The 19,420-nt window shown below is 39.0% G+C and overlaps 2 protein-coding genes and 1 pseudogene across 3 annotated transcripts; 1 reads left to right on the top strand and 2 right to left on the bottom strand.

The window, feature by feature from the left end:
* Nucleotides 1-23: 23 nt before the first annotated feature.
* On the bottom strand, nucleotides 24-2,796 carry LOC114731027 (G-type lectin S-receptor-like serine/threonine-protein kinase LECRK3). Its single transcript, XM_028918148.1, has one exon. The coding sequence runs from the start codon at nucleotides 2,597-2,599 to the stop codon at nucleotides 230-232; it is 2,370 nt and encodes a 789-aa protein (XP_028773981.1). The 5' UTR covers nucleotides 2,600-2,796; the 3' UTR covers nucleotides 24-229.
* Nucleotides 2,797-5,032: 2,236 nt separating this feature from the next.
* On the bottom strand, nucleotides 5,033-12,459 carry LOC114730997 (uncharacterized; annotated as a pseudogene).
* A 2,200-nt stretch (nucleotides 12,460-14,659) lies between these two features.
* LOC114731029 (heat shock 70 kDa protein 8-like) lies at nucleotides 14,660-17,681 on the top strand. Of its 2 annotated transcripts, none has more exons than XM_028918150.1 (2): nucleotides 14,660-14,801; nucleotides 15,784-17,681. In XM_028918150.1, exon 2 carries the CDS (start codon nucleotides 15,785-15,787, stop codon nucleotides 17,504-17,506), a length of 1,722 nt encoding a protein of 573 aa, XP_028773983.1. In that variant the 5' UTR covers nucleotides 14,660-14,801; nucleotide 15,784; the 3' UTR covers nucleotides 17,507-17,681. The 2 variants fall into 2 exon arrangements, with proteins under 2 accessions (XP_028773983.1, XP_028773984.1); XM_028918151.1 differs by lacking the exon at nucleotides 14,660-14,801 and adding an exon at nucleotides 14,889-14,957.
* Nucleotides 17,682-19,420: the final 1,739 nt, after the last annotated feature.

The raw sequence follows: 19,420 nt of genomic DNA, 5'->3' as shown, positions 1-19,420 counted from the left end.
GTACAGTATCAGACTAGGCAAGAGAGCCTAATTTGTGTGTCACTTCCATGTGTGGTGAACAAACAGAATCTAAAAGTCGGAGCTTTACGTGAGTTAAAATGGTTCGCATAAAATTACTGCACTAAGCGAAGGCCTTCAAACGAAATTCGTTCGATTAAAATCATATGGCGGAATATGCCAGGAAAAAAAAAATTGAAAAGGGATACAAATTTGGTTACAAATTAAGTTGTCACATTTGTGCATCAATCAAAGGAGGAACACCAACCTCCATGGCTCCTTCCAACATCTGTGTCACCTTCTTCATAGTTGGCCGAACCGCTGGATTAGGAGACAGGCACCACAATCCAACCATAGTCATCCTCTCAAACCTATTGAAATCATTTAGAGCTTCAACATCGTGATCCACCATCACTCTTAAATTTCCTTCTTTTGCTGAATATAAAACCCAATCTATGAGTATCATGTCCTCACCCTCTCCTTCATCTTGACTCGGATGTAGCTCTATGTGCCTTCTGCAGAATATGGTCTCCAACAACATGACCCCAAAGCTATACACATCAACCTTTGCCGTGACGGGAGCATTCTTGAGCCATTCTGGTGCCATATATCCCATTGTCCCTCTGACGTTGGTGCTGGTTCGAGTTCTGTCTTTCTTTAGCAGCTTTGCAACGCCGAAATCAGAAACTTTTGCCGTATAATTGGAGTCAAGAAGAACATTCTGTGGCTTTATGTCGCAATGGATGATTTGTGGGTCACATTCTTCATGCAAATATAGCAAGCCCCTTGCAACTTCAAGCGCAATCTTGGCTCTGTCTTCCCATCTGGGTTTATCCCCTTCCCCAAAAAGTAAACTGGAGAGCGACCCATTTTTCATCATCTCGTAAACTAGGAGACGATGATTTCGTTCATTACAGAAGCCTAATAACCTGACAAGATTCCTGTGATGAGTCAGACCAATGACTTGAACTTCGGTCACAAACTCCTTCTCACGAATCTCATCCTGATCCTCTGCTTTTTCCAGTTGTTTCACGGCAACCTCAACCTGTTCGCCCTCCAACGTCAAAATCCCACTATACACAGTGCCAAATGCTCCTCGACCAAGTTTGTTCTTGAACCCCTTTGTTGCCTCTCTCAACTCTTGAAATGAAAACGTCTTTAGATTTATGTCCACTGGCTTTGGGTTGGGAGGTGGCTCCTTACGTATCCAACGGCGAAACTTTGGGTTATGATGAACAGCAGAAGCTGCAAAAACAAGAGCGAGCAGGGAACAAGATATGAATGATACAAGCAGAACAATCCAAGAAGGTGAGTCATTTCCATCATCTTTGCGAACCACAGGAACTTTAACTAGCGCCACCCTTTTACTGGTCGTCGGGATGCTTATTCTTCCATTCAAAAGAGGTGTCCTTTTCTTGAAACAATCAGTGCCAATCAAAACACCAGCCATGCAAAAACAATCACTCATCACTTCCCTCGTGCAACTAATCAAATCTGAATTAGGTATCCACTGCATATCAGCAAAATTCAAGTTGGGTATATCAGCATCTGAAATTTCTTGCACAGTGAAGTCCGAGGCAGATGAATTTGCAGCGCAAAAATCCATCTCCAAATTACGATAACAGCCTTTGGAGGGAACATAAGGATCCAAAGGTGTATACCCAGGCAAGCAGCTACAATTGATCACCTTGTTGTCAGGTGAAGTGCAAAAGCCATTTACCCCACAAATAGCATCCACTAAGCAGGGCTCTGTTATAGCATCCCATATAAGCGTCCACTCTGTTCCGTTTTTTTTATGAAAAATCAACTGTTCGAAGTTACCATGATCGTTGATTGTCGCTCGATGGTAGAAATCTTCGATTGGGTTGGGCAGCTGGCTTTGGGTTGTCATTTGGTAAATGTTTCGGGTGCCATTGACGGCGTAAAGCATAGCTGTATTGTTGTCGAAGACGATGCTGACGCTATTGTTTTCGATTGTTCCAGTGAACCAATAAGCATGACCGGAATACCTGAAAGCAGCGATAACAATGTTTCCATCAGATTGGACCTCCAACTTGTAATTCCCCGTCGAGTAGTCTAGTGTTCCATTGGCATTTGAATAAAGAATCTGACTCATGACCAAGTTTTGGCCTGGTAGAATGGTATCTGTGGGTGAAGCAAAGCTCTCCCAGATGATGTTTGAGAGTGAGTTTTTCAGGACAAAGTTTCCATTATCCAGCATTGAAGCAGAAGAAGCATTATTTGTTTGATTGTAGATGGAAACTAACGAACCATTGGCATGAAGCAGCACTAACTGGCCACTGAGTGTGAGATTGATGGTGGATCCAATCTGAGCCGGGTCATCACGATTTGCGGACCAGACCAGAGTTTTCTGGGGATTAATCTTATCGAACCAAATACCCACAAGGTAGCGACCATGGGGGAGAGGGTAGAACCCAAAAGCAAAATCAGCAGAAGGTGATGTCCAAGATTTATTAGAGCCAGCAACGATGCTTGAGCCCAGTTGGATAGAATTTGAGCTCGTCTGAGCATTAGAGCATAGAAGAAACAGGAAAAAAGGGACACAGAGCGCAAGGAGTTTAGTGGGAACATGAACATCCATTAAATCGTGGGTAAGAAAGAGAGATTGGCGAGGGAGACCAGCTAGGTGTAAAAGCTAAAAACGAAAGAAATTATATGCAGAAGCGTATATGAGGAGATGCAGTTAATTCGGACAATGGAATTGTCCAACCCTATGGTTTGATTTGATCTTTTTCTGACGATGAAGATGACATATCTGCCAGCTGGAAGATTTGAACACAAATACTACCTCCGGTCCTAATTATAAGACCCAGTTGACTAATTTGAGGAGATTAAGGAAGTAAGTTGAGTTAGTTATTTGTCCTAAATAGGTGTTGTCTTTCCTAAAATATCCTTGCTAATCAAGTGTATTGACTAAAACTATCATTGTTAGAAGGGTTACTTTGGGAAAAAAAAATATAAATATAAGAGATAAAAATGGATTGGGGTCTTATATTTAAGATCAAAATAAAAGTCAAACAGGGTCTTATATCAAGGATCGAAGGTAGTAATATTGAAAGTTGGTTAGGTTTAATTGGGATGGCTACTTTGCACCTTGCGTTTGGATAAGTAGCAACTTAAAATGTTACCATACAGAGTTTTGCAGGTGAGCAAGTGATAGAGTCAAAAGATGATGAATTTGTACGTGTTACTACTTCTGAAAGATTCAACGTCTTGCGTGGCCTCTAACGGATTACTGAAGCTGTCTACTACAATCATTGAATATAGTTGGGGCGCATTGCGCGTTGAATGATGCTTTTCTTTCTTTCTTTTTCTTTTTTTGCCCCCGCACTTTGAATGATGCTACGTTAGTGGGATTGGTCATATCCATTTGTGGCCACTCGGAATTGGTCCTACTCCTATCTAATCAAGTCACAACGCAAGACTATGGGGTGTTTGGCATTCTCAAAACCATAGTTTCAGAAGTACTTTTCCGTAAAACGAGGTAACCTCCTCCATATATTTACTTCGTAATCCGTAAAAGCACTTCTGAAATTATAGTTTGGTTTTTATCTAAACACTTCCTATATTGTTAGTTGTAGTAGCATTTTTCTGCTGTGGTGGGTCCCTCGTATAAATCTTTGAACAACACCTTGAATTTGATTGGCAATCGGCTTCCTAAGGAAAGTAATGCAGTCGAATTGAAAACACCAACAAGACAAGATGGCCCGGAAAGAAGTGTTCTTCTCCTATTCCTCTACTTTCGAGTCTTATTCTTCATGAAGATAAGAAGTGTATAAAATATTATTAATTGATAAAATGATTTTTTTAAAAGCAATTTTGGTAATTGACAGTTGTAATCTTTCATAAGTTATACTCCTTTTTTATAAGATATAAATAATTGAACTGCATAGATACAACTATGATTAAAATTGGGTAACTGCAATACATATGTTAAAAAGTACAAATTATTTTTAAAAAATATCCCTTGACTATTGCATGTAAATAATAGTTACTTGGATAATTAATTGAGTTTGACTAACTAATATTAGTACAATAATCAATGGGGACAGAAATAAAAAAAAATATGATAAATATTTCCGACAAATTGTTGAAGTCTCTTGTAAATAAGGATAAACGATTCCCCAAAAAATTTTCTTATAGGAAAAAATACCCAAGAAAGCCAGGTAATAAGAGCAGTATCAAGGGATTTTGTTAAAATTTTTTATTTAACATTTACAAAATTTTTTGGGGTCACTTTTCTCGGTATCAAATCAGTATCTTCATTTGTCCCCTTCAAAATTTTTAGACCACTAGCCCATTCTCAGCAGCGTATCGTGAGGACCAAACCTAGACTACTTCCTTCTACTGATTGGGCCTTCACTGTTACGAAGAAAAAGGGAATACATTTTATTTAATGAAGAAAAAGTCGCCATTGCTGTAATTGAAGATTATTTGGAGCATTTCCAGGTACATAAGAAATCAATTTCTGTTTATCTTAGGGATAAGGCTCACATTCTACTAAAGAATGTATCTACCACTGTTCATAGAATTGTTTTATAAAGTTCATAGAAACATTTTTCCTGTTAACAGAAAATAAAGGGGAAAAAAATTGATGCAAGAATAAAATAGAAATAATTGCACGAAAGACGCATATCCTGTATGTATGCATCTAATCGAGTAAGAGCTGATTTAAAAGGAAAATTTAATTGTAATATTAAAAACAGCACAAGGATTCATTGCCAAAACAATATGACTAGAGCAAACTTCTCAATAAAATTGATAAGCCATCAAAATTTTTAAATGTTCATCGTTACTAGAAGAATAACGGTAAACAAGGCTAGTGGATATGCCTGGCGTCAGTAAAGAAGAAAAAGAAATGCTAAGGGCAAAGAAATAGAATCTTAAATCTCGAAACTTCTCATTAATTGAATAAGTGGTTTGTCTAAAATTACAACATTACGTGAAATATGCAAACACATAAATTTAGGCAAGCGAATTTAATCAAAAAGTTGTTCCCCCGAAAAAGAGGAAGTTAAAATCTTTGGGCATCAACGAGAGGAGGAATACCAACGTCTGTTATGCCTTCCAGCATCTGTGTCGCCTTCTTCATAGATGGTCGCACCGTTGGGTTCAGAGACAGGCACCATAATCCGACCATAGTCGTCCTCTCAAATCTATCGAAATCATTTGAAACTTCAAGATCACGATCCACCATCACTCTCAAGTTCCCTTATTTTATCCAGTATAGAACCCAATCTATTAGTATCATGTCGTCACCCTCTCCTTCGCCTTCAATTTGACGCAGCTCTATGTGCCTTCTGCAAAATATGGTCTCCAGTAACATGACCCAAAAGCTAGACACATCAACCTTTGTGTCTGCTGCCATATATCCTATTGTCCCTCTAACGTTGGTGCTGGTTCGAGTTCTGTCTTGCTTTAGCAGCTTTACAACGCCAAAATCAGAAACTTTTGCCGTATAATTGGTGTCAAGAAGAACATTCTGTGGCTTTATGTCGCAATGGATGGTTTGCGAGTCACATTCTTCATGCAAATATAGCAAGCCCCTTGCAACTTCAAGCGCAATCTTGGCTCTGTCTTCCCATCTGGGTTTATCCCCTTCCCCAAAAAGTAAACTGGAGAGCGACCCTTTTTTCATCATCTCATAAGCTAGGAGACGATGATTTTGTTCATTACAGAAGCCTAATAACCTGACAAGATTCCTGTGATGAGTCAGACCAATGAGTTGAACTTCGGTCACAAACTCCTTCTCACGAATCTCATCCTGATCCTCTGCTTTTTCCAGTTGTTTCACGGCAACCTCAACCTGTTCGCCCTCCATCGTCAAAATCCCACTATACACAGTGCCAAATACTCCTTGACCAAGTTTGTTCTTGAACCCCTTTGTTGCCTCTCTCAACTCTTGAAATGAAAACGTCTTTAGATTTATGTCCACTGGCTTTGGGTTGGGAGGTGGCTCCTTACGTATCCAACGACGAAACTTTAGGTTATGATGAATAGCAGAAGCTGCAAACACAAGAGAGAGCAGGGAACAAGACAAGAATGAAACGAGCAGAACAACCAAGAAGGTGAGTCCTTTCCACGGTCTTTGTGAGCCAGAGGAACTTTAACCAACGCAACTCTATTCCTAGAGGAAGGGATGCTTACTCTTCCACTCAAAAGAGGTGTCCTCTTCTTAATACAATCAGTGCCACTTATAACACCGGCCATGCAGAAACAATCATTCATCACTTCACTCGTGCAACTATTCAAATCAGAATTTGGTATCGATTGCATATCAGCATATTCATCGTTGGGAATATCAGCATCTGAAATTGCTTGCACAGTGAAGTCTGAGGTAGATAAATTTGTAGCGCAGAAATCCATCACCAAGCTGGGATAACAGCCTTTGGAGGGGACATAAGGATCAAAAGGTGTATACCCAGGCAAGCAGCCACAATTGACCACATTATTGCTAGGCGAAGTGCAAAAGCCGTTCACTCCACAAATGGCAACCACTGTGCAGGGCTCTGTTATGGCACTCCATATAGGCGTCCACTCTTTTCCGTTTTCTTTATGGACAATCAACCGCTGGAAGTTACCATGATCGTTAATTGTTGCTCGATGGTAGTAATCTTCAATGGGGTTAGGCAGTTGGTTTTGGGTTGTCATTTGGTATATATTTTGGGTGCCATTCACGGCATAAAGGAGAGCTGTTTTGTTGTCGAAGGCTAAGCTGACGCTGTGGTTGGCTGTTCCAGTGTACCAATAAGCCGGACCGTAGTACCTGAAAGCAGCGATGACTGCCATCAGCAGCTTGGACTTCCAACTTGTAATTTCTAGTCGACTAATCTTGTATTCCATTCGCACTGGAGTAAAGAATCTGACCCATGACCAAGTTTTGGCCTGGTAGAATGGTATCTGTCGGCGAAGCAAAGCTCTTCCAGAGGGTGTCTGAACGCGAGTTTTTCAAGACAAAGTCTCCATTATCCTGCATTGAAGCAGAAGCAGTATCTGTTCCGTTGGAGATTGAAACTGATGACCCATTCCCATGATGGAAGACCAACTAGCCACTCTGCGTGAGATTAATGTAGGATCCGATCTGAGACGGATCATCACGATTTGCGGACCAGACCAGAGTTTTCTGGGGAATCTTGTCGAACCAAATTCCGACAAGGTAGCGAGCATCAACGAGAGGGTAGAACCCGAAAGCAAAGTCACCGGAGGGTGATTTCCAAGATGTATTAGAGCCAGCCACGATGCTTGAACCCATTTGGATATCAGCATTAGAGCAAAGAGTAAACAGTAAAAGAGGTAGACCGAGTGGGAGGAGCTTAGTGGGCCGAACGTCCGTTCTTAGTAGAGGAAACCAACGAAGTGCGAAGACGAATGGACAGAGATTATATGAATTGAAGTAAACAGAAATGGATGTGAGGGGTTGCGGTCAATTGAAAGAGTGGAATGGTCAGACCGCAAGATTTGAAGGCAGAAACAATAATAGAAGCTAATTAGACTGGGATGGCCGCTTTTGGATGCAGACGCGTGCCGCTCTAATGGCCGTATTAGACACAAAAACAAAACTCCATATACTCCGGGGTAGATGAATGATGATACTGGAATTCGAGTGAAGTAGAGTCAGAGGTGATGCTGAATTCATGTTAGGCCCTCTTGATTAGTTGGACTTTTATTTCATAGTAAGTTGATTTCGCCTAAGAGGCTAACACGGTTTGAGCGGTGGTGCATGTGGCTTCTCTGTGATGGCCTGATGGGACGTGGCCCGTTTTCATGAAGAGAAGGATTGAAGGAACCCCCCTTATCCTGTTATCCATTTTGTCTAATTTTTCAAAATAAATTTATTCAAAAAACGGAGGAATGTACGAGACGGTGTCCGTTAGGTAAAAAATTTGAAGAAACAAATGGAATTAATATTTATGTTTCAAAAGCGTCAGCTGGGCTGGTTGTTAAATTATTATATGCGAGTTGTGACGTTTTTCCGCTGTGGGTCACTCTTCTGTCCCTAATTTGAAAATTTTCCCTTTGGAAAGTGTTGCACGATTGACCAAGACTTATCGACTGGCATCATCCATGGACTCTTACCATTTTAGAGTCTCAATTTATTTTTTTTGAAGAATAAAACCTATATATATTATATACGATATAATAATGGGGAAAAATAAGACATAATCAGCAATTTCAATTATTGACGCGTCTGGTTTTCAAGACGAAAACAAATAGAATGGTTAATTTAATTTATTGAAAAAAAAAAGGAAGTATACTATATATATGACTTCATGTCAACTAGATAAAAATTTTGATGAAACAGGTGTGATAATCCTATCTGCGATGTTTCAAAAGTGTGAGCTGAAATTATTAACTTAATTTATTATGTTATGAGACACTAATTTCTTCGTTAGAACCGACTCCTGATAAAATTGGTATACTTAAAACATTGAAACATCAAAGTTACTAATATATGAAAATACTGTGACCTGCCATTTAAAACCAAAATCCATGGGCCCCGAAAGCACGCATCAATAGGATAATGCCAGTGATACACATTGAAAAGCCCCAAAACAGAGCAGAAAAGGAGAGTGGATTCGCTTTCCCCTTCTTGACTCTTCGAAAGGGATTTGAAGGGGAGGGATGCAAATTTATTGTAATACGACCAAATAATCTGCGCCTCAATTTGATATTCCTAAAATATCCTTCTCATCATTTTTTTTAGGGTTAATATAATTTTTGGTTCCACAAATTTATTTTCATTTTGGTTTTAGTTTTGGTTTTTCAAATTTTAAAACACTAGTTTTGACCCCTCAAATTTTTCTTTATTTAAAATATTAGATCCTATAATACGATAAAAACCTGGATAATTTTGACTCTAGAGGGATCAAAACCTATGGTTTAAAATTTGAGAGACTAAAAACAATATGAGAACAAATTTGAAGGACTAAATATTATATTAACCCCTTTTTTATTAAAAAAATTGTAGAATAAATATTCTGTAAAATACCCTAGTCACTGTTATTTTAAAACCTGGCATGAGTGAGTTGATTCTCCTGTGTGTATTATACAATTACATATTAAACACCCGTACAATTATACAGTATTAAGCATTCATATAAAACGAGACAACAAAAAATAATTTTAAAAAAATGCTATAGTTGCTCATATATAATTATTTTTCTCCCATTTCTACTCATAAGCTAAGTAAAGTAACATTAGAATCCTTCCTTCAGCTCCTATTCAATCAAACCACACTAGACAAGGAAACCTATGGATTATACTCGTAATTAGCAGGGGATGATTTGAATGGCTTCACAAGTTATGAACAGATAGTCTGTGCAAATGTTAAAAGGAACAATTAACGTATACTCTTCTGTTCTAAATATAAAATTTATTTTGTAGTGTAAATTTTTATATTTAAGAATGGAGGGGTAATATTCATCTGATTATTTGAATTTCGACAAGACCACCCGCGAGCGGGGAGCATGTATTGTATGCACTTTAGTTTTGGCCGGTCAGCACCAACAAGAATGAGTTTTATTAAGCGGGAGGATTAGATGAATATATGGCAGCAATATAGCGTTGTACATGGAAGTCACTGAAGGAGAGGGGAGGCTTCGAAGAAATTAGCAGGCCGAAGCTCAAAGCCAGCGTGAACAGAGGGCATGGCTGGGAAATCTTCTTCACAGGGGCTGTGATGGATTCCTAGCGTGTACCATACCACTATGTCCTTATTCTCAATCTCTCTGTTCCTGCACATCAACCATACCAAAACATCAAATTCTCATTCTCATTCTGTAATTTCTTACCACTTCTGGTCATATGCTTGTACGCTCATCCATGTCACCCACGCAATAACTACAACTTCCAGATTGTTCATATTACCTGCGGCTCCATATGGCTAAGCCGTCATCTCCTCGGCTTCTATCTGCATAGAACCCGCCCGCCCATCTCTCTGACCTGTTATAAGCCGTCACCCACAATTGATACTTCGTATAGGACGCTCTTCTCTGGGGATAATCGTCGTCCGACAGAAGAGCACTCACCGGCTGTCCGGGAATGAGCCGGTAGCCCACTTGGTTCCCCACCCTTGTCTTCTTATTGGGGTTCACAATCAACAGATCACCGGGCTCCGACCCCAGCTTCATCCTGGCCTCGGCTTCTCTCTTGGCCGTTTCTCTAACCACCGTCCAGTAGCTCTTCCTCGGAGTCGGAGAGGGCGAGTGGGGCCCACTTCCAGTTTGTGTCGTCACCGTCTGCATCTTAGCTTTGACGAAAGAATTGCCGTTATCGTCGACGTCGAGGTCGAGATAGTAAGTGAGGAAGTGGTCGTGATTATTAGCAATGGTGTTCTCTGCCACTAATGTTCCGTATATTCTTTCCGTTATTTGACTTGTATTTTTATATGGCACCGCCTTCATCTCCAATACTCCCGTCAGATCTACCTGTAATTGCATAATACGCACACAATGCTCCTTATTTAAAAATACAAGATAATAGCCAATTGATCTATGTAAAAGGTCAACCAATTTTTTAAAAAGGTCAACTACGCAAAACTTTTCCATGATTGTCCCTGTGAATGAATGAAAATATGAAATATTACTCTCGATATGATTCTGTCATCCCTTCTAGAGCCATCAATGAATGAAAATAGCTTCTCTAAAACAAAAGTGTCCATATCATGAATACTAGAAAAGTAAACAGAGCATACCCCAACTTTGATGCTCCCACTTCTTAGGAATTCCCAATCAAGGATATAATCATAGTTCCCCACCGTAGCAATCATCCTCACTACCAAACTGACTTCAGCTTCCCCATTTCTTATCTGCACAAAACAATATCAGCACTTTTCACATGCAAATTGACACAACTTTAGTTACGACAGAACCGCTTAAATAGGAAGCAACCATTCTGTAAAAATAAAGCTATATTATATCTCACACTTGCATACACACAACGTGACATGTGAAATTGTGTACGGCTGCTACGTTATGTCTGTGTGTTCTTTAAGAAATAATACGTTACCACTCTGCCAGGATTGTTGATTTCCATATGCCTCCAAGCCACATTTCCAGAATACCTCTCAAAAATGCATATGGCCCTAGGCACCTGCTGCACTTCACCATCACCTCCGGCCATGAAGCCATCCATGAACACTGCACTTTCTGGGCAATCAATCCCAGGCTGCAAGCTATCAGCGGAACGACCAAATCCAAATTCCCCAATGTCCATGAAAGTCCTGAAGTACCACTCTTCTGTGGGATCCATGTAAGGAACAAAGGTCTCTGACACATGTCCTCTGTACATAACTCTTCTATGCTCGTTCTTTCTGGCATCAAATATCGAGGCTGTGGATATAATCACCCCTGCTCTAGCATTGAATCCAACGTGAAAAACCCAATCACCCCATTTCACTTCATGCCCTTCAATGGCGAACCCACTATTTGTTATGTTAAAGGAAGGAGAAATTCTTGGTCTTTTCTTCGGAGACTCCAGGTTTGTACCTTCGGCTTTAGGCAAAGGGACTCTGTATCTATCCCTGTACATTGTGATCTTCATTGAATCAGCGTCAACCAGCATAGTGATTCCTTCAATGGGCCTAGCCCAAACATTGGCAGATTCTCCTCTGTAGAAGCACACAACCTTGAGGGCTCTTCTCGTGATTTTCTCACCATACCAACCAACTGTGAATGGCACACAAGAAACTTCAGACAAATTTAGGCCTCTTTTGAGAACAGAGCTTTTGAACTGGGGATGTTGGGAGGGCAGCTTGCTTGCCTGGAAAAGCTCTTTGAAAGTGAAAGGAGGGAAGCCATGACCGTTGTAGAGTTTGTCTGATATGATGGAACCTCTGGTAAGGTCTACTACGAGCTCATGGGTCTGTTCCTTGACCCGAACCACCACCTTGGCTTGACGGGGGATTGTAGGGTTAGGCTTAGAATTGCCGCTTGTGTTTGAGGATAGCCAATTTAGGACATCCTTTTTGTCTGGTTCCTCAAGATCTACGAAAGGGAAGGTCAGATTTGGAAGAGAACCAAGGTAGGACTTTAGAACTATGTGCCTCGTATGGTTCATTTCCGAAGGGCTCAGAGGGTCCAAAGGGTGACATCGTGATCCATTTATGAAGAGGCAGAAACCGACAAGAGAGAGTAGAACCACATATTGAGCAACCATGCTCGTGGAAGCTGTTTTTTTACAGAGAACTATTTGACAAAAGGGAGACCTTTTGTTTTTGGTTGTAAAGGAGGGGTATGACATATTTATAGTGTCTTGGATCACATGTAAGCGTTTGAATTTCGCAATGCGTTTTAATCTATTCAGGAGGGATTCCATTTGCTTTAATGACCGAATTTGAAGTATTCGGTAGACCTTTTTTTTAAGCAGCGACAGCGCAGTTTCAGCAATATTTATATGCTCTTTCCTTGCAGGTTGCAACAACAGCAAGCTAATCCGATCCATTTCTTGACTTGTACAGTAGACTGACTAGTACATGATCTTTGAGATTTTCTTTTGACTGATCGTTTTTTTCATGTCGCATTTCGGTTATGTTATTGAGATTGCAGTCAACTCTTTTCTGGTCCAGTGATTTATTGCAGTCAATATGTACCTAATTACACACGGTATGCGTAATAGGATTCAGATCCCTATAATTGATGAAAATCTCAAACAATTAAGAGCCTTCACTTCTTGCCTTTTAGGCGTTAATTGGCTGGGCAACTTTTTCATCCCATCCTTTTTCAGTGCCACTTTTTTCCTGTAGATTACTCCACCGGTCATATTTATAAAGCAGAAAAGCAAGAAAAATTTTAGTCTTATTTTTTTATAAGGTAGAGAGGGAATGTATAATTTTACCTTTCATTAATTGTTGTGTTAATTTTGTTCTTATGAGGTATATTGTATATTGAATAGGGATAAAAATAAAAAAATTATTGAATTTTAAATTAGAGTTGATCAAATTTAAGGTTTTTATTAGTCTGTACGAAACATACTGAAAGTGAGTTATAAATAGAAATAGAAAAATATATTAAGTTGGCATACGCTCACCCGCAATACACATACATTCATTTTTATTAGTCTTGTATACGTTTATATTGTCATTAAGAAATGAATATTTACTTTTTCTCCCTCAATAACACAATACGTATATTTTTTGGGTAAAACAAAACGGGAGTTATTTTCATTTTCATTTAATTTAGTATTGCATCAAGCTGCCCGCTCAGAATAGATCCCTCTATTAAGTTGGTTCACGAGATGGGCGTAGTTAAAATGAATGAAAATCAGTCATGAAAATAGAAGAATGAAGGAAAATCGAGAACTTCATCACCACTAAATTAAGGCAATTCATTATAATTAATTAAACTATTAATTTAGTAGAAAATGGGGACAGGTGATGGCGAGCTTGGAGGGGAAGGATAGAGTAAAATGAACAGCAAGAAATGGCAAGGGAAATCATTACGGTTTCTTTAAAGTAAACATTAGTTAATCAAATCAATAATTAATTATTCGATGTGGAACAGGAGATCATAATCGAAGTCTGAAAGAGCTGTTTTGTACGTTTGAGATGGATCATTCCGAAGGAAATAAACGTGTCTTTAAGGAATGTTAAACACGTTTTTTGGACTTTGCTCTCTCCAGCAGACATAACTTGGCTTCCATTGGTCATATTCAGATCTAACGCTATGCTTAGTTACCACAAATTATTATTTTCAAGGAATTCTGTTGATTTTTTCCCCTCTGAAATCAGAGCTCTGATGAAGAATATTTATAGGCTATTTAATCCGGTACTATTTATGAGCACCTACTTATTAATCCTCAATATAATAGAGTTTAAGGAAACATTTATAACTTACTTTTAAATATGTATTTGTCTCTTTTATTCTTGTCCCACTTAATAGCCTTTTTATCTTCCCTCTCCCTCAATCAACTACTCTGAAGTAACTTTTTTAATCTAAAAGATGATTAACAGCATTTCACAAAAAGGATTGGAGGGAGTTTGGGAGTGGGGAGGCGCACGTTATTTAATGTGAGGATGAGTCATTGCAATACCTTCATCCTGAGATGGTAATCTGGATCCTCTACGCTATGACCTAGCATATATATATATATATATATATAACGACGTAGCTACTTGTGGGACCCCAAAACACTTTTTTTTTTGTATATACAAGAAAAATTTAGGTAAATTGGGTCTCGGGAACTTACTAGGATCAGAACATGCCTCCAGATTTAAATAGCGCTTACAAAGATATTTACAAATTACCCACCGATAAGATCCTCATATCTGCAATGGAGTCGGCTCATAACCTACGAGACCTCAAAACAGTTCTCAGTATGTTCATCCATTTCCATAGCAATTTTTCGGTATGTGCAACAAAACACAGTTTTTGGGCTCAGAAAAAGCCGGTCTTAGTTTTTTGTGAAGGCCTGGCTGTTTACATGTATTATTGGTCTTATCTTTCTTAGGCCCAGTTTTAGTCCTACCCTGGGCTGAGATAAGGTAGTATCGCTTTCTTAACAGTACATTTTTGTCGGGTAAAAAGATTCTTTTAGCGGGAAATCGCTACATGAGGCCGCCACATGGTCTCTGGACGCTTCTCGGAAACATGATTCGTTCTCTCTGGCACGCTCTAGAACTCCTGCTCTGTATTATTAGTGTCTTCCTCTGTCATTGCTCTTTCGTCCTTGCCAAGCCGTTTCTCGCCTTCTGAGACTCTTCTTCGCCTTTCAAACTTCTATTGCTTCGACTTCCCTCTCGGGCGCCTCTTTCCTCCATCTATTGTTAGGCATTTACCTCCTCCAAGGTTCGGCTTCTTTCATTCCTATTTCCTTTTCCTTGAGTTGTCTGGTTTTTTATTTCGAGGATTAGAATCATATAATCATGACTTGTAGTGCGCTAGTCCCTTTTTGGTTTAGAACTTAGTCTTCTGCTTGATCACTTGAGCACGGGTTGATTCTTGGTACGATTCCCGTTGATGGCATTTTCTGTTGTGTCATTTTGTGTATTGGAATCCTATTGTAATACTCGTGCCTTGAGATCGATCCTAAATGTATAAGCTTCCTATTCTGATGTTCAATCAATGGGAATGAGGTAGTGAAAGATAATGAAGAATTGGTTTCGAATTTTATTTCATTCCGTTGTTTTCATGGTCTGCCTATAATCGTTATTAGTACCGAGGATTCTCTGCTTAGGCTGAGTAGGGCTCCTGTATCTCTTGCTTTTCCGTTTTGCATGAAGACGTCATTTTGAATGGTGTTCATCTTCTTTGATAATGTTTGCCCATTGCATTGTTCTGTACTTGAGTTTTCTTGATTACTTGCGTTATATATCCTAAGGGGTATGCTTCTTGTGTTATTTGTCTCGCTGAGTTTTGTGTCCATACTCTGTATTGGACATGAGCAAACTCGTCTTAGAGGTGCTTGTGAAAAGACCTACATGAGATTCATTTCTAAGGTTCTTTTCTCGCAGAATATCACTTGGGCCTTCAATTATTGTTTAGGTAATGAGTTCGTAGATGCAAAGGATCATGCCATTCGATTGTCCTTATCAAGGCAAGAACTGACGAATGGCTAAGATCTAAGAATTATTCAACAAAATGAATGAAATGCCCTGGCACATTTCTGTAGTCCTGTTATATTGAAAACATTCTTTCTAACGTCAATGGTATAATGGTCGTGTTTAGACTAAGAGTGGTAATTACGGATGGATGGAATAACTTGTTGGTGAAACTTGAATTCCAAAAATGTTTCATTACCATTTTATGATCTCACATCTATCTATTTCAGAATGGCCGAAGCTTCATACACTGTGGCATCTGACAGTGAAGCCGCCGGGGAGGATAAGTCATCAGCTTTTCCTGAAATTGCCATTGGAATCGACATTGGTACATCACAATGCAGTGTAGCTGTGTGGAATGGATCTGAAGTGGAGCTTTTGAAGAACATAAGAAACCAGAAGATTATGCGATCATATGTGACTTTTAAAGATGACGCCCCTTCTGGAGGAGTTAGCAGTCAACTTTCTCATGAACATGACTTGCTAACTGGAGCTACAATCTTCAACATGAAACGCTTGATTGGAAGAGTTGATACAGACCCAGTTGTCCATTCAAGTAAAAATCTCCCGTTTCTGGTGCAGACTTTGGATATTGGTGTACGTCCTTTTATGGCAGCATTAGTGAACAATATGTGGAGATCCACCACGCCAGAAGAAGTCCTCGCTATCTTTCTTGTGGAACTAAGAGTGATGGCTGAAGCTCAGCTGAAACGACCCATAAGAAATGTAGTCCTCACAGTTCCAGTTTCATTCAGTCGATTCCAGCTCACCCGGATAGAACGGGCTTGTGCTATGGCTGGCCTTCATGTTCTCCGGCTGATGCCTGAACCAACTGCTGTGGCTTTATTATATGGACAGCAGCAGCAGCAGAGTTCTCATGAGAATATGGGTAGCGGAAGCGAGAAGATTGCTTTGATTTTCAATATGGGTGCTGGTTATTGTGATGTTGCTGTGACTGCTACGGCTGGAGGAGTATCACAGATAAAGGCCTTGGCAGGAAGTACCATCGGGGGAGAAGACTTGCTTCAGAATATGATGCATTATCTGTTACCAGAATCTCAAGCTCTGTTCGATACCCGTGGTATCAAAGAAATCAAATCCATGGCCTTGCTCCGAGTTGCAACTCAGGATGCAATTCATAGGCTATCCTCTCAAACCAGTGTGCAGATTGATGTAGACTTGGGAGATGGTCTGAAGATAAACAAAGTTATAAGCCAGAGCGAGTTTGAGGAAGTGAACAAAAAGGTGTTTGACAAGTGTGAAAGCCTCATCATCCAGTGTTTGCAAGATGCCAAGGTAGAGGCTGAGGATGTAAACGATGTGATAGTCGTTGGTGGATGCTCTTATATTCCGAAGGTAAAGAATCTTGTGGTTAGCATGTTTAATGGTAAGGAACTTTACAAAGGTGTGAATCCTCTGGAAGCTGCTGTTCGTGGTGCAGCAGTTGAGGGAGCTGTGGCTTCAGGTATCAATGATCCCTTTGGGAACTTAGACTTGCTAACTATCCAAGCCACACCTCTAGCTATAGGGATCAGAGCTGATGGAAACAACTTTGTTCCTGTGATACCAAGGAATACAACAGTGCCAGCGAGGAAGGACATGGTTTTCACAACCTGTCATGATAACCAAACTGAGGCTTTGATCATTGTGTATGAAGGTGAGGAAAAGAAGGCTGAAGAGAATCATTTGTTGGGATACTTCAAAATAGTAGGAATTCCCGAAGCACCGAAAGGAGTTCCGGAGATCAATGTGTGCATGGACATAGATGCTGCAAATGTACTGAGAGTGTTAGTGGGTGTTGTGATGCCAGGATCTCGGCAGCCGGCAATTCCAGTCATGGAAGTGAGGATGCCAACTGTTGATGATGGCCATGGTTGGTGCGTTGAGGCCTTGAATAGGAAGTGTGGTAATACACAAGACTTGATTACCGTCCAGAAGAAAAGCATAAACTGATACATCATGTCTTCTTTCCCTCTTCCCCTTTTAACTGGTTTTTCAGTGTTTCAGATACATGCTTTTTAGCGTCTGATGTTTGTAAAATGGGGTTCTGTGTCTCTGATCTCACAAGTCTGTAAGTAAATATTCCATATGTGATGACATAATAAAAGCTTAACTGAGTGTGAATTTCGCAGATTCCCCATTTTCTTTGTTTAGCCCCGTGCGTCAAGTGATCCCCCCATACTCATCGGAGTTGTTGGCAGGAAAAGAGAAGATCGACCCACATCAGAGTTAACTATTTCTAACGATATCGGAGTTAATGATAGGAATGATTCAAAATTGTAAGTGTGATGGAAATGGAGGTATTCGAGGATTTAAGTGTGTGATCGTTGTACATGTATTTACAACATTTTTATAGTCGTCGTAAGAAAACAAAAGAACAGGATTTTTTTGGGATAATTTGTTCAACACCTTGATGGCGACTACTCGACACGGGAGTCAGTAGTGCTGTTGTTATTTCTTTTTCAAGAAACTATAGGATATGCGTACAGAAAATAACATCACGGTCGGTAGCATCTTAGACAGGTGATTGGAATTTATCGTTGAGTTTTATATATGGATCTAATTGGGAGTATACTCCCAGTATCATCTACGAGGATTTTTCCAGAATATTCACATGCAGGAAGCTCAACACTTCTGTAGGACTCTAGCCTACTGATTAGCCTAATAGCACTGCACTTGTAGAAAGACGTGGGCCAATAAATAGACAATGCTTTCACATGGAATAGTATTTTGGCTGCGCGCACGTTGCTAGTTTTCTCAGTTTTAATTATAAGTCAAATTTAATTTTTTCATATTAAACTTTGTAATTTGCAGATGACTGAAACCTGTAGGTAATTAACTTACTTGTTTTTAACATAGGCGTAATTTTTCTTTTCTCCCTGTGCTTATATTTGTCATTTTTTCCCTTGATTATTGGATGGTGTTTTCGTATTAATTATTTAATATTTAATATGTGTAGGCTGTAGGCCTGTAGCCAGTTGCTTTTTTGAGTATTATGTTTAAATCATGGTAATATCTTAAAATTAATTAATACTACCTTCAATCTTTAATATAATAACTTGTTTGACTTTTAATTTGGTTTTAAATGTAAGATTCAAATCTATTTTATCTTTTATATTTATCTATTTTTTTTAAAATAGTTTTTGTAATATTTACACATGTTAAATATTTTATTAAATGGTAGTTTTAACTAAGGGTGTGTTTGGATGAAACCAAACCGTGGTTTGGAAAAGTGATTCTGGAGAATAGATTTTGGAGAGAATAGATTCTGTGACGAATAGATTTTGTAAAAAAGTGATTCTGAGAAGTGAGAGTGTTTGGATAGTTGTTATCAGAAGCACTTTTTATATATACAAATTACTAAAAAAAAGACATAAGTTAATATGATAATTACAGAAAAAATAGATTTTATGATATATTTTAATTTGAAGGAATAAAATTGTTAATAATATATTTTTTACCAACATAATTAATAATACATAAGATAATATAATTAATAATTAATTAATATGTATATATATTTATAAAATATAAGATTAAATATGTTTATCAAAAAATATGTTTATAAAAAAAATAACAAGATACATATCATATAGGCTCTCACACTCTCCCTTTTTTCTCCAAAAGCAAAATTTTTTTGCTTTTTCCAAAACCATGGTTTTGGTTTTTAGAGGGGGTGTTTGGGTGATTGACAACCCAAACCATGGTTTGGGTCCCCAAACCATGGTTTGGGGTGTCACCCAAACACACCCTAAAAAGAATAACATTTAATTATTACAAATAACTAATTTAATTAATTTTCTTGATTCTAAATTATAACCTGGTAGGCGGTACATAGAGCCAATGAAAACGAGTGGCGCCGTCTGA

The sequence above is a fragment of the Neltuma alba genome, unplaced genomic scaffold, assembly GCF_004799145.2.
Source record: "Neltuma alba isolate B1F8T4 unplaced genomic scaffold, ASM479914v2 tig00012795_pilon, whole genome shotgun sequence".
NCBI lineage: Eukaryota > Viridiplantae > Streptophyta > Magnoliopsida > Fabales > Fabaceae > Neltuma > Neltuma alba.
This window is presented reverse-complemented; position numbering and strand designations above follow the sequence as displayed.